Consider the following 12,790-nt stretch of genomic DNA (forward strand, 5'->3'; position numbering starts at 1 on the left):
GGACACCTTCCTCCCCGTGTCCCAGGACTGAGGGCAGGCACTGTCATTGCCCATTAGCTTGCCCAAGTGCTGCGCCAACGCAGGTCCCCGCTTCTGGCTTCCCCACCTCCCTTTATCCTTCAAAATCCCCACTTAAAAACCGGATGGGATTAATTAGCTAGCTGTTCTCCCAGTGCAGGGTGTCTGGGGGTAGGGACGCGGGGTAATGGGAACACAGGCACGGAGAAGGGTGTTAAATTGAGGGTGAAGGGACAGGAGGAGGGTTCTGTTTGGAAGGAAAGAGAACGGGGCCGGGCCGGCACAGCCTGGGTTTCCACTGGGGAGGACAAGGTGTGGGCCGCTCATAAAGGTCAGTGAGGGGATTAAGAGGCTCCGTGTCTAATCTGTCAGCTTAACCAGGTCCTGGCCCTGAATCTGTCCCCACCTGCCTAGCCCAGGGACGGCGAATGAGGACAAGGCCCAGACACCACCTCAGACGCAGTTAGGGATCCGCCCATGACAGGGATGCCCAGACTATTCCATCCCGGCCAGCTGCCTGCCCTTGCGTTTTCTACAAGGAATGGAAATGAGAGGCTGGAGGGGGCGGGGGGAGGGCATCGTGTGTGTGTGTGTGTGTGTGTGTGTGTGTGTGTGTGTGTGTGTGTAGGGGGGGGGACGCTCCGAGAGGAGGGAGGAGTTTAAGAAGAGGTGGGGCCTGAAGTGAGGGGAGTCAGAGCGGGGAAGGAACCAGAGAAATGGGAGGATGTTGAGGAAAAGGGGTTGTTTGGGGGGGGGGGGGAGAGGACGCTAAAATAAGGGGAGGAGTTTGAGGGCGAGAGGGAGGAGCCCGAGAGGCAGAAGGCGCCAGGAAGGCGGAGCCTTCACTATACTTGGCCTTCCCCTGTTGTCCCATTCTCTGTGACAGATACCCGATAGCGTTTTCGTTTGGAAGAAAGAATAAGTCTTTTGTTTCAGCACTCCGGGACTCTCAAGAGACTTAAATGGACGGGAAGGTCCTGAGAAGGACCTGAGAAGGGTGAAGGGTGTCCGATCTGGAGATCGGAGCGGCCAGTACCAGGAGACCGGAGGCCAAAAGATGGGCCCAAGCTGCTCCCAGTTGCCTGGCAACCGCTGCGGTCAAAAACCTGCTAAGCCAGCCAAGGAGGTGTGGCTCACGGGAACAGCCGACAGTTGTGGCCCCGCCCCCTAGCAACGAGACTAACAAAGTGCCGCTCCCCAGCAACCTATTACTAGAGGCCGGCCTCCGTTGGACTAGCATCCTAGAGCCCTGGCGCAGGCGCAGTTCTCTGTGCTGGCCCATAGTCCCACCTCCATGCAACTCCTTTCCGAGCCTTCTCATTGGCGGGCAAACCAGCCAAGTGCCTTCTTTTGTTTCGGAGGCGGCACCCGGCTCCCTGCCCGCACTCCGATTGGTCCCACAGACCGTCTACCTCCGGCCGGACCGTGCTACGTCGTCTCCTTTTGTGCCTATTGGCCCTGGAGGACGGTCCTTCGGGGTCGGGGGCGGGGCAGACGAGAGGGCCCGCCGTGGATTGGGCGGTGTCAAAACGAGGGGCGGTCTCTATTGGCGGGGCGGTTGGGAGGCGAAGGGAGAGTCTTTTCAGCGCTGAGGACTGGCGCTGAGGAGGCGGCGGTGGCTCCCGGGGCGTTTGAGCGGGCTCACCCGAGCCCGCGGGCCAACGCGGATCCAGGCCCGACCGGCGGGACCGCCCCGGACTCCCCGCGGGCCTTCCTAGCCGCCATGGAGGACGGTGTCTATGGTAGGTCGGGGAGGGGCGGGGCCGGCCGGGAGCCGATGGAGCCTTTCGACCCGAACGTTCCGCAGCGAAAATCCCTCCCGGCGCGCGCTGCGCGGAGCCGTTCGGCCCCGTCGTCGCCTCGTTCTTGCGGGGCGCGGGACGGGCTTCCGGCGGGCCCCGAGAGCAGGGCGTTCCAGGCCATTGTTTGGGCCGAGCCTGTTTCCGGTGGCGGCGGGAGGGGGCGGGATGGAGCGGCGGAGGCGAGGCCGGGGTGGAACCATTCCTGCTGGAAGGGCCGGGCGAGCCCAGTGCCTGCTGGGAGCCGGGAGGGGGGCTTCTGGGGCGGTTGGGTGGGGAGAAATCTTGGGGGCTGCAGAGATCCCGCTAAGGCGGGGGCGGGAGCCTTCGATGCCCCGCCCCCCTGCCGCAACTCTTACAAGCTGTCAACAGCTCTCCCTGCCATAGTTACTTTTCATGGACCCAGGAGTCCGGACACCCAAGCTCCCAGTTACCTCGCCAAGAATGGAGGCAGAAAACCAAGGCCTCGCCCCCCTTCCAAGTAATGGGCCCAGCAGTTCGGGCTCCCAGCCCCCTTCTCCCTCAGACTCAGGAGTGCTGACCCCTACCTAGCCTCCTCCTCCCGAGGACTTGAAAGTCTAGATCCCCCTGTCTAGACCTCCAGCCCCTTCTTCCAGCAGAGGAGGCCCTACCCTCATCCTCTCCAACCTGGGAATCCTGCCGGCCCCAGCCCTGTCCTCCCCCAGATTGTAGGAACCCAGGCTCCCAGTCCCAGAACTGACCGCCAGTCCCTGACTCTGACCCGTAGAGCCCCCAGACCTGACTCCGGAGGAGCGGATGGAGCTGGAGAACATCCGGCGGCGGAAGCAGGAGCTGCTGGTGGAGATCCAGCGCCTTCGGGAGGAGCTCAGTGAAGCCATGAGCGAGGTGGAGGGTCTGGAGGCCAATGAGGGCAGGTGAGGGCTGGGGTGGGGAACTTGGGGGTCACGAGGCCCGGCCAGGGATGCCCAGGCTTTGACCTTCCATCCCCTGCTCTCTTCTGCAGTAAGACTTTGCAACGGAACCGGAAGATGGCAATGGGCAGGAAGAAGTTCAACATGGATCCCAAGAAGGTGCTTGGGCCACAGGGCTGGGATCAGCCAGGCAGACACCCGGGCCGAGGGTTCTGGCACCTTCAGGTTCCAGAAGTGCCATAGTTAAAGGTCTGCCTGAGGCGGACAGACGTGGTCCTGATCCCCGGAATTCAGATCTGGGCCGTCCGTTTGTTCTCCGAACACTAACCAGGCGTTTGCCGCCTCCTGACCTTCGCGCGTGCTGTGCCCTCCGCCTGGGAGGCTCAAGGGGGAGCAGACCCTGCTCTTGGTGCTTGATTCACCAGGCAAAGGCGGAGGGAACAGTAGGCGCAGAGGCTCGGCTGAGGCGGGGGTATTTGAGGACCTGCGCGAAGCCTGAAAACGAAAGCTGGCCCCGTTCTGTGGAGGGCAGAGGCTGGGGGAGGGGGTGGGGAGTGGCTCTCCACCGGCCCCCTGTGCTGAGACCACCCGCCCCCACCCACCAGGGGATCCAGTTTTTGGTGGAGAACGAACTTCTGCAGAATACACCCGAGGAGATCGCCCGCTTCCTGTACAAGGGCGAGGGCCTGAACAAGACAGCCATCGGGGACTACCTGGGGGAGAGGTGAGACCCCGCCGGGCTCCCATGGTCCCCCGCGCCCAGCTCCTGCCCTTTCACTGCCCACTTCCTCTCCCAAGGAAGGGCCCTGATAGACCAGCCTTCTCCCCGCGCCGGGACAGAACGGACTGACACAGGGGTCTGTGGGAGCCTGGGGACCACCTGGGGGAACCTGGGGAGGGGCGTGGGAATCTTCTGAATGTCTGGAATGTTGGGGACCGTGAAAAACATCTGTGGGTATCGTGCGCACGTGTAGACAGCTGGCTTGTGTGGGACCCTACAGGGACAGCCAGGGGGCATTGGGGTCATCTGTGAATATCTAGGGAGCACAGGGACCCCTGGGCATCTGGGGCGTGAGGATCATCTGCGATGTTTGGGGTACCTAGGGATTTGTGGACACCTGGGGCACGTGGAGACCACCTGAACGTCTGAGGTGCACAGGGCCATCTGCGTGTCTGGTTGTCTGAGGATTGTGTGGACACCTGGGGGGGGTGTGGGGCCATCTGGAGGTGTCTGGGGACCGTCTGTGGGCATCTGGGGTGCATGGAGATTGTTTCACGGACATCTGGGGGGTGTGGGGACCATCCGGACATCTGGGGGACGTGGTAGCCCTCTGGGGATGTCTAGGGACCCTCTGTGGACAGCTGGTGTTGTGGGATTGTTGTGTGGACGTCTGGGGTGCATGGAGACCATCTGTGGACGCCTGGGAGATTGTAGGGACCATTTCTGGACGTCTCCAGAAGCTGGGGGATCACCTAGGTGGAGCACACTTTTGCCGTGTCTCTCTTAACTGTGCAAAGGTTCGGCTAATCCAGGGATGATCTCGCAACAGATGGTCCTCCCAAGGGCATGTTCTGAGTATTCCTGCCCTGGTGTCAGGCCTGTGATGGGGCCAGGCTAAAACTGTCACCCGCTCCAGAGGCAGCCACGGCGCAGACGAGGTGGCTCAGACTCCCCAGTCCCCTTCCTGTGCGTGACTCCGTCCCTGTCCTCCCAGGGAAGAGCTGAACCTGGCAGTGCTCCATGCCTTCGTGGATCTGCACGAGTTTACTGACCTCAACCTGGTGCAGGCCCTCAGGTGAGAGGGATGGGGTCGGAAGGGCAGGAGCGTACCTGTCAGGGCTTTCTTTACACACGACGAGCCCTGCTCAAAACGAAGGCAGAAACAAAAATTGAAGCGATGGTCTCCCGTAACACCGAAGTCCACAGTAGGGCCTCCTTCAGGCATAGCTGTATCCAGGGACTCCTATGCTGCCAGAAGGCCAACCTTCTCTGTCTTTTGGTTGTGCTTCCCCTGTGTTGGCATTGCTGTCTGTAGGCCCTCCTCTCACAGGGCAGCAGAAGCCTCTGGTGACCGCAAGCTTTGCGGAAAGGAAGGGTTTCTTCCATGTGAATCCCCCAGAAGCCCCAGGCCAATCAATGCTCATGGGCCAGCTGAGGCCGCAGGGCTGTTTTTGGCTGGTTCCTAACACAGGGACTGAGAGCAGGGCGGGGGGGTTCTGCCAGTTCCCGGCATCCACACCCGGCTCCTCTCCAACCCAGGCAGTTTCTCTGGAGCTTTCGCCTCCCCGGGGAGGCCCAGAAGATTGACCGGATGATGGAAGCGTTTGCCCAGCGATACTGCCTGTGCAACCCTGGGGTCTTCCAGTCCACAGGTTGGGGCCCAGGCTCCTGGGGCCTGGGAAGGAGGGGCCGGCAGGGAGGGTGGGGGCACCTACCCGTGTCGTCACCACCTGACTGTCTGTGGTGCAGACACGTGCTACGTGCTGTCCTTCGCCGTGATCATGCTGAACACCAGCCTCCACAACCCCAACGTTCGGGACAAGCCAGGCCTGGAGCGCTTTGTGGCCATGAACCGGGGCATCAACGAGGGTGGGGACCTGCCTGAGGAGCTGCTCAGGGTCAGGCCCCCTCTACCCCCCCTCCCTGCAGCCCCTCTTTGCTGTCCCTTTCCCCACCACTGGCCCCCCCTCCCCCCTCGCCCCCACGGGTCCCCTGGTGCCTGAGCCGTCCAGCGGGATCACGTCAACCTGTCCATTTCCTTTCTCTTCGTCTCTCCCTGGCTCCCTCGGTCTTTGTCTCTCCGGTTCTCTCTGCTGTCTCTCTCTGGCCCTCCGGCTCATTCGGGGTCTCTGTGTCTCTCGAGAACTTTGCGGGCCTTTGCAGCAGCTCAGCGTCTTTCCTCCCTCTCCAACTTCCTTTGCTCCGGGACCCCCTCCACCCATCTGACCCCCCCCCCCCCCGTTCCTTCTTCCCTGAGCCGTTCCGCCTGTGGTCCCCGTTTCCTCCCTGGCTGTCGGAGCCCCCCCCCCCCCCATGGCCAGGCAGCCCCGGGAGGGGCCCCGGGGCCTGGAGTTGCCGACTGCCCCCGTTCGCCCCTCAGAACCTCTACGACAGCATCCGAAACGAGCCCTTCAAGATTCCTGAGGATGATGGGAATGACCTGACCCACACCTTCTTCAACCCGGATCGGGAGGGCTGGCTCCTTAAGCTGGGTACGTCCCCTACTGACCCCGCTTGGCCGTCTCTGCAGGGAGAAGTTAGGGGGCCCCTGGCTCTGGACTTGACCTCCCTGTGGACCTGCTGTGTGATCTTAGGCAAACGATTTGACCTCTCTGAGCCTCAGTTTCCACATCTGAAAAATGGGGCTGAAAATGAGATCAGGCCTGTGTGCTGGGCCCAAGCACAGGGACCGGCAGAGAGGAGGGGGCCCAGAAATACTTAGGGAGGTAGGGTAGGGGTTAGGGAGCACCGAATAAAATGCCGGGCTCTGGTCTCATGAACGAAAGAGTCCCCGGCTGGGACGGAACGGGCGGGGTGGGGCCAGTCCACCTGGAAACACACACAGCGCCAGCAGAGTCAGGGTAAGTTAGGGGTCAGCCGGGTGCCCCTCGCGTCGGGTTATCTGAGGATTGGAGTGGTTTCTCCGCCATGGCTTCACGGGAGCTTCCCCTGGGGGCTTTTAAAACCCCGCCAGCCAAGCCACAGCCTCATGAAGCCAGGATTTCCGGGGCAGGATGGGCTGTCAGTCACGTTAAAAGCTCCCCCGGGCGCTGTCAGTGCAGAGTCAAGGTTGCGAGCCGCTGGCTGGCTGGGAGCCCCTGCTGGTAATGATGGGCGCCGCGGGAGCGCTAGCTGTGGCTTTTTAGTGGAGAGGCGGTGAATGGCCGCTCCAGCAGGGATAGTGGAGAAGCTGGGGCCTCGGGAGGGCCCAGCATAGGGTGGGGGTGGGGGGCACAGCAGGGCTTTCCTCCCGCTCCCCCAACCGTGGAATTGTGCTCCTAAGCCAAGACCTCGCTTCTCCAACAGCAAGCAGGTCCCTGACTGGGTGCCCAGGTGTCCTGGTCCACATAAAAAGGGCAGACCAGTCTCTCCCGCCACCAGTGGGTAGATGGATTCCGGAGTCAGCTCCAGGGGAGGCCGATGGGGTGCGGGGGAGGTTAGACTCCTCAGAGGCCACCTGGTGCCCCTGGCCTTGAGAGGCCAGGAGAGAGGCAAGCCGGAGTTTCCCCAGCGACTAGCCCCCCTCCAGCCCCACCCCGGCAGCGGGGAAGCTTCCCGTTTCCCGGATGAGGACACTGAGGCTCAGCTGCCATCCTTCGGACAGCCACAGGGCAGGAGTGGCCTTGGCCCCAGATCTCCTACCCGAGTGCACTTTCTCCCTTTGTGGCAGTTAGAGAGAGGCCTCTCTTCCCTCAGAAGCTAAAGCTTGTGCAGCAAAGGGGGCCTGTGGTAGTTGTGTTCACCAAGATCCCCGATGAGAGCCATTACTGCTGTTCCTAATCCTTTGGGGACGACAAGGCACCCGGAGACAGGTCTCCGTGAAGCCGGAAGGTGTGGGCCCAAGTGGGTCTGCGGACTGCAGTCCAGAGAGGGCAGGAGGTTGTCCTAAGGTCACACAGCCAGTTGGTCCTACAGCTCACCTGAGCGCCCCCACCCGCCTCAGGCCAAGGACTGGGGGTTTTGTCTTCTCCCTTTCGGGGGGGGGGGGGGGGATGACCTCCTCGGGGAGGGCCCTCCTGGCCCGGGACCTGTCCGGGGGGGAGGGGTGAGCTGGAGCCAGGCCCGATGCCAGGAGGTGCTCGCTCACGGTGGGGCTCAGGATCTTTGGCCCCCCTGGGAGGGAGCGGGTCATGTCGATGTAACTGGTTTTCTTCCCTCTCTTTTCCCCCTTCCTCCCTCCCTCCCTCCATCTCTGCGTGTTTCTCTCTGCTGTTCCTGTCTCCTACTCCCCATGCTCTCCTTCCCTCGCTCCCCCCATTTCTGTCGCCTGCGGCTTTTGGGGGCACCCCATTCTTCTGCCTTCCCTCCTCTTCGCCTGGTCCTGCCTGCTTTCTCGCTGTCTGCCCCAGGAGGTAGGTACGCAGCCCGTCCTTGCTCCCCACAGACATGACATCGGGGAGGGGGCCGCCCCGGCCTCGGGTCCCCGAAGCAGGGGGCTGGGGACTTGGATTCCTGGGCCCTGGGCCGACAGACAGGCTTAGAAAGTGTGGCGCCCCGCGCCGGGGGCGGGCGGGGGTCCTGGGGGCCCTAACCGCCCGTCCCTGCTCGCCTCTCTTCCCACGCAACGCTTTGCGCCAGGCCCCGCCTTCCCTGCGCTCGCTCCGCCTCAGTCCCCGCCCTGCCCTCCCAGAGGCCCCGCCCCCCGCTGAGCCCAGGCCCCCTCCCACCCCTTCCCTTTCAGGGGGCCGGGTGAAGACGTGGAAGCGGCGCTGGTTTATCCTCACAGACAACTGCCTCTACTATTTTGAGTACACTACGGTGAGGACAGAGCCGGGCTCCGCTCCGGGGTCCTAGGAGGAGGGGCTGGGGGGGGTCTGGACTCACGGGGCTGAGGGAGGAAGGGGTGGGGGTCTGATCTCCTGAGTCTGGGTGCGGGGTGGGGCTGGGGGCCCGGGCTCTTGGGTCTGAGGGAGGAGGGGGCTGGGGGCGGGACTCCCGGTCTGAGGGGGGAGGGGCTCTATCAGCGCCCTAGGGCCGCCGTAACAAAGTGCCCCTAATGAAACACGGTTCTGGAGGAGGGGCTGGGGCGAGGATTGGGGGTGTGAGTCCCCCCCGACCTGTGCCTTCAGGACAAGGAACCCCGAGGTATCATCCCCCTGGAGAATCTGAGCATCCGCGAAGTGGATGACCCCCGGAAACCGGTAAGGTCGATCGGCCCTGCACCCCTTCCGGGGGGGCGGGGAGGGGGCTCCTCTGGGCCTGGGGCCGGCTCCTACCCGCCCTTCGTCCGCTCTCCGGTCCCCGCAGAACTGCTTCGAGCTCTACATCCCCAACAACAAGGGGCAGCTCATCAAAGCCTGCAAAACGGAGGCCGACGGCCGAGTGGTGGAGGGCAACCACGTGGTGTACCGGATCTCGGCCCCGACGCAGGAGGAGAAGGAGGAGTGGATCAAGTCCATCCAGTGAGTCCGGGCTCCGGGGTCCCCGGGCAGGGAGGGCCGGGCCGGGACCCCTCGGCCCTCACCCGGGACCCCCTCCCCCCACGCCGTCCGCAGGGCCGCCGTGAGCGTGGACCCCTTCTACGAGATGCTGGCGGCGAGGAAGAAGCGGATTTCTGTCAAGAAGAAGCCAGAGCAGCCCTGACCCCCGCCCCCTCCCCCACTATTTATTACGGAGCTGCCCCCGCCCGGGTGGCCGGACCCCTGGGCCCCGGGGCCGCGGATCCTGGTTCTCCGATCCTGGTTCTCCGTTTGGAAAATGCACCACCTGTGGCTCCACTCTCGTTCTTTGTAATTAACACACTGTTGGTAATCTTATTAATTATTTAACCACTCGCGGCCTCGGACCCCTCATTTCTCGGAGGGGTTAACAGCCGGGGTGCTGGGGGTCGCCCACGGGTGACCGGGGCCAGGAGCCCTATCCCCCCCCACCCCACCCCCCCGCGTGAGTGAGGCGGGGATACTAACGGAGGGTGGGAGGCTCCATCCGTCCCTTCCGGTTTCACTCCAAGCCTGTGGGGCTGGAGTAAGGCAGAAGTTTAACTGGTGGCAGTTAGTGCTGAGTTAGGATTGCGTGGCATTTGTAATTTTTTTAACGTTTTATTTATTTTTTCCAAGAGAGCGCACGCAAGCCGGGGAGGGGCAGAGAGAGGGGGACGGAGGATCCGTGAAGCGGGCTCTGCACGGATAGCAGAGAGCCCGATGTGGGAGTCGAACTCATGAACCAGGAGATCGTGACCTGAGGTGAAGCCGGAAGCTCAGCTGACCGGGCCATCCGGGCGCCCCAGAACTGTACTGCGTTTGGCACGCGGGCCAGTAGAGGCTCTGGAGGAGGGGGGGGGGGGGGGGGGGGCAAGGCCTGGCGTTCATTCATTCTGGACATTACTGGACAACCGGGAGCCAGGCAGGTGCTGGTCCTTACCTTTGCTGTCGCCAGGCTTGTGGTCCTGGAAGGGCGGCGTATAGTATCTGCTGGGGCCCGGAGCTGGGCCAGTGCTTCCAGAAGGAACCCTAGAGACCTGACCGATTTATGGGGCCCACCTACACCGGGAGCACGTGGGACGGATGAATCCAGAAAAGAGAAGGAGGAAGACCTTGCTGATGGGCTGTCCCTGGGGCTCAGCAAGAGGCCTGGGTGAGAGTGGCGGTTGGGCTGGGGGACCCTGGGACCAAGAGGGCAAGACTGTGGCCCCACTGAGCCAGGTTCTCAGCCACTGGAGAAGCACCTGCTGGAGGACATTTTGCACCAACCCAGGATAGTGCAGGGAATCTGCATTTTATCTCCTTCCCTGGGACTCCCAACAGCCCCTCAAGTGCAAGGTCTGTCCGCCTTGAGGGGTGGGGTGTCCCCAAAGAACAAAGGCATATAGATCCCGAGTGGGGGAGGGGGTGAGTTGGCAGGTTGGGACACTCTCCTACGCCCAGACGTGCAGTTGAGACTGATGAGCCAGAAACTACAACTTGGGGCAGGCCCCATGACCAGGTGGGGTGAGGGAAGTCTGGCCCCCAGGGGTGTCCAAGTTGCAGTTCCTCCCTCTGGTATGCTGTGTCCTTGAAGCGTCAAACCCCTAGCAGCGCTCCGGGTGACATGGGAAGCGCCCCGAGTCTTAGGACTTGGGCCTGGCTCTGCCCTTGGCCACAGGCATTCACCTGCTCGGAGCCCCACCCCCATAGCAGTATAACCGCTCGGCCCCCCCCCCCCCCCCCCAGGATGGGACTTCTTTCCTTCCTGCGAGACCCTCGGACTACAATTCCCAGCAAGCTGTGCGGCGCGGCCGCCCCCCAGCGGGAGAGCCAGTCTCGAGGTCTCCTGGGAGTTGTAGTTTCCCAAGGCTCCAATGTGGGGTTTACTTTAGCCTCGTCGCTACCCTTGTGCAAGTTGGGTAAAGAGGTCCCGGCCGCTTCAGCCCCCAGGAACTGATGGGAAATGGGGTTCCCAGGTGAGGAAACGGGATTCCCAATTCCTCCCGAAGGCTCCAGGGAAATGGGAGTCAGCAGCCCAAGGAGAAGAGAAATGAGGTCTTGGGGTGAATGGAGGGTGCCACCACGACCTCCTCCAGGCAATGAACCCATGGGTACTGTCTACTAGTCGGGAAAGTAGTTGGCTCGGCGGAGAGGCCCTGAAAGGGCATTACAGGCAGAGGGAACAGCAGGAGCAGGAGCAGGAAAAGGCAAGGTGTGTTGGGAGTCACCGACAGCAGGTGTCCCTGTATGACGTGACTGGGGGGGGGGGGGGGTAGTGAATAAGAGACGCATTCAGAGGGGACCCAGGCTTGATCATTTGGTGCCCAGTCAGCCACGGTAGGGACTCTGGGTGTATTTTTAGCTAATGGAAGCCCCTCGAGGGTATGAAGCAGGCAAGCGTGTTTGGCTTGAGGCTGGCTGCTGCTAGAGAATAATTTGGAGATAAGTAGGGGCAGCGGTGGGGAGGTAAGTTAGGAAGCTGTGCGGTTCCCCTGGGGCAAGGGGGTGTGGCCGCGGAGGCGGAGAGTTGGGAACAGGAGCCCGCAGGATTTACTGAGGGATTCTGGGTTGAGCCACTGGCGAACCCCAATGCCGTTTCCTGAGATGGTCGGAGAGGGAGTTTGGGGGTTGGGGGTGGGGATCCGCGGTTCTGGTTTGGCCAACTTAAGCTGGAATCACCCGTGGACCATCCAAACCAGACCCATCAGCTCAAAATCGTCCGCTTTTGCCCCAAGGCCATCTCCTCCCCAAAGACAGAATGCTGGTTTCCGGCTCCCACCTCTCCCCAGACCCCAAGTTCCCAACCCTCTCGTTACAGGTTGAATTCTATCCCCCTTGGAATCAGGATGTTGAAGTCCTAACCCCGCAGTAACGCAGAATGTGGTCTTACTTGAACATGGGGTCATTGTAGATGCAATCGGTTAAGATTAGGTCATCAACGCGGGCACGAATCCAGTATGACGAGTGTCCTTACGCAAAGAGAAATTTTGGAACTACACACACGGGGAGAACGCACATGAAGGTGAAGGCAGAGATTCGGGTGAGGCTCCTACACACTGGGGAGCACCAGAGATTGCCAGGAGAGCACCGGAAGCTAGGGGAGTCATGAACGGATTGTCCCTCACAGCCTCAGAAGGAACTGATCCTGAGGACCCCCGCGGAGCCCTTAATCTTGGATTCTAGCCTCCAGAACTGAGAGAGTGTCTGTGGTTTCAGCCACCCGATTTGTGGCACTTGGCTACAGCAGCCCTAGTGAGCTAATACGGCCCTCCTCCCTCAGACCCGGGAGTCCGGGCCCCCAGCCCCTCCTCCCTCAGACCCAGGAGTCCTGCCCCCAGCCCCTCCTCCCTCAGACCCAGGAGTCCTGCCCCCAGCCCCTCCTCCCTCAGACCCAGGAATCCAGACCCCCAGCCCCTCCTCCTTCAGACCCAGGAATCAGGCCCCCAGCCCCTCCTCCCTCAGACCCAGGAGTCCTGCCCCCAGCCCCTCCTCCTTCAGACCCAGGAATCAGGCCCCCAGCCCCTCCTCCCTCAGACCCAGGAGTCCTCACCCCCCAGCCCCTCCTCCCTCAGATCCTGGAGTCCTGCCCCCACGACCCTGTCAATCTTGGTGCCATCAGCCCTCGCCCTGGGCAGATGTGTCCTAAGATCAGTTTGAGCATCAACGCGTCAACCCGCAGAGCCCCTGGGAAGAGGTTGGAACCCAGCCCCCTCCCCCCTCCCTTTCTCCATCCCCCAGACTTACAAGTGACCCTAACGCCTTCATCACCTTAACCCCTAAGCCAGGAGCCCACAGCCTCCCAGCTGGACCCCCACCCCTGGGCCCTTCCCTCGGGTCTCAAGTGAGTCCCTCAAATATGCCAATGGCTGCAGTAGGGAGGCGACAGGGGACAGGTTGAAGCCAGGAGATTAGAGACGCAAAGGCAGACCCCGGGGGGGGGGGGGGCGGGGGGGGGGG

The 12,790-nt window shown here is 62.3% G+C and overlaps 1 protein-coding gene across 4 annotated transcripts; it reads left to right on the top strand.

Moving 5' to 3' along the window:
- The first annotated feature begins 1,538 nt into the window (after window positions 1-1,538).
- On the top strand, window positions 1,539-9,202 carry CYTH2 (cytohesin 2). Of its 4 annotated transcripts, none has more exons than XM_047835608.1 (13): window positions 1,539-1,760; window positions 2,566-2,713; window positions 2,803-2,869; window positions 3,316-3,434; window positions 4,426-4,506; window positions 4,971-5,083; window positions 5,181-5,329; window positions 5,812-5,923; window positions 6,585-6,587; window positions 8,113-8,189; window positions 8,501-8,572; window positions 8,679-8,833; window positions 8,927-9,202. In XM_047835608.1, the coding sequence occupies exons 1-13, from the start codon at window positions 1,742-1,744 to the stop codon at window positions 9,012-9,014; spliced, it is 1,203 nt and encodes a 400-aa protein (XP_047691564.1). In that variant the 5' UTR covers window positions 1,539-1,741; the 3' UTR covers window positions 9,015-9,202. The 4 variants fall into 4 exon arrangements, with proteins under 4 accessions (XP_047691564.1, XP_047691565.1, XP_047691566.1 ...); XM_047835611.1 differs by lacking the exon at window positions 1,539-1,760 and adding an exon at window positions 2,128-2,298; XM_047835609.1 differs by lacking the exon at window positions 6,585-6,587 and having other exon boundaries at window positions 1,540-1,760.
- The last annotated feature ends 3,588 nt before the right edge of the window (window positions 9,203-12,790 follow it).

The sequence above is a fragment of the Prionailurus viverrinus genome, chromosome E2, assembly GCF_022837055.1.
Source record: "Prionailurus viverrinus isolate Anna chromosome E2, UM_Priviv_1.0, whole genome shotgun sequence".
Taxonomy (NCBI): domain Eukaryota; kingdom Metazoa; phylum Chordata; class Mammalia; order Carnivora; family Felidae; genus Prionailurus; species Prionailurus viverrinus.

Bases quoted from the DNA above. Each gene is read 5' to 3' on its own strand.
- CYTH2 (XM_047835611.1), top strand. From the start codon at position 2,214: ATGGACCCAGGAGTCCGGACACCCAAGCTCCCAGTTACCTCGCCAAGA. The intron at 5,330-5,811 runs GTCAGGCCCCCT...TTCGCCCCTCAG, and splicing joins TGCCTGAGGAGCTGCTCAGG to AACCTCTACGACAGCATCCG. The intron at 8,573-8,678 runs GTAAGGTCGATC...CGGTCCCCGCAG, and splicing joins TGGATGACCCCCGGAAACCG to AACTGCTTCGAGCTCTACAT.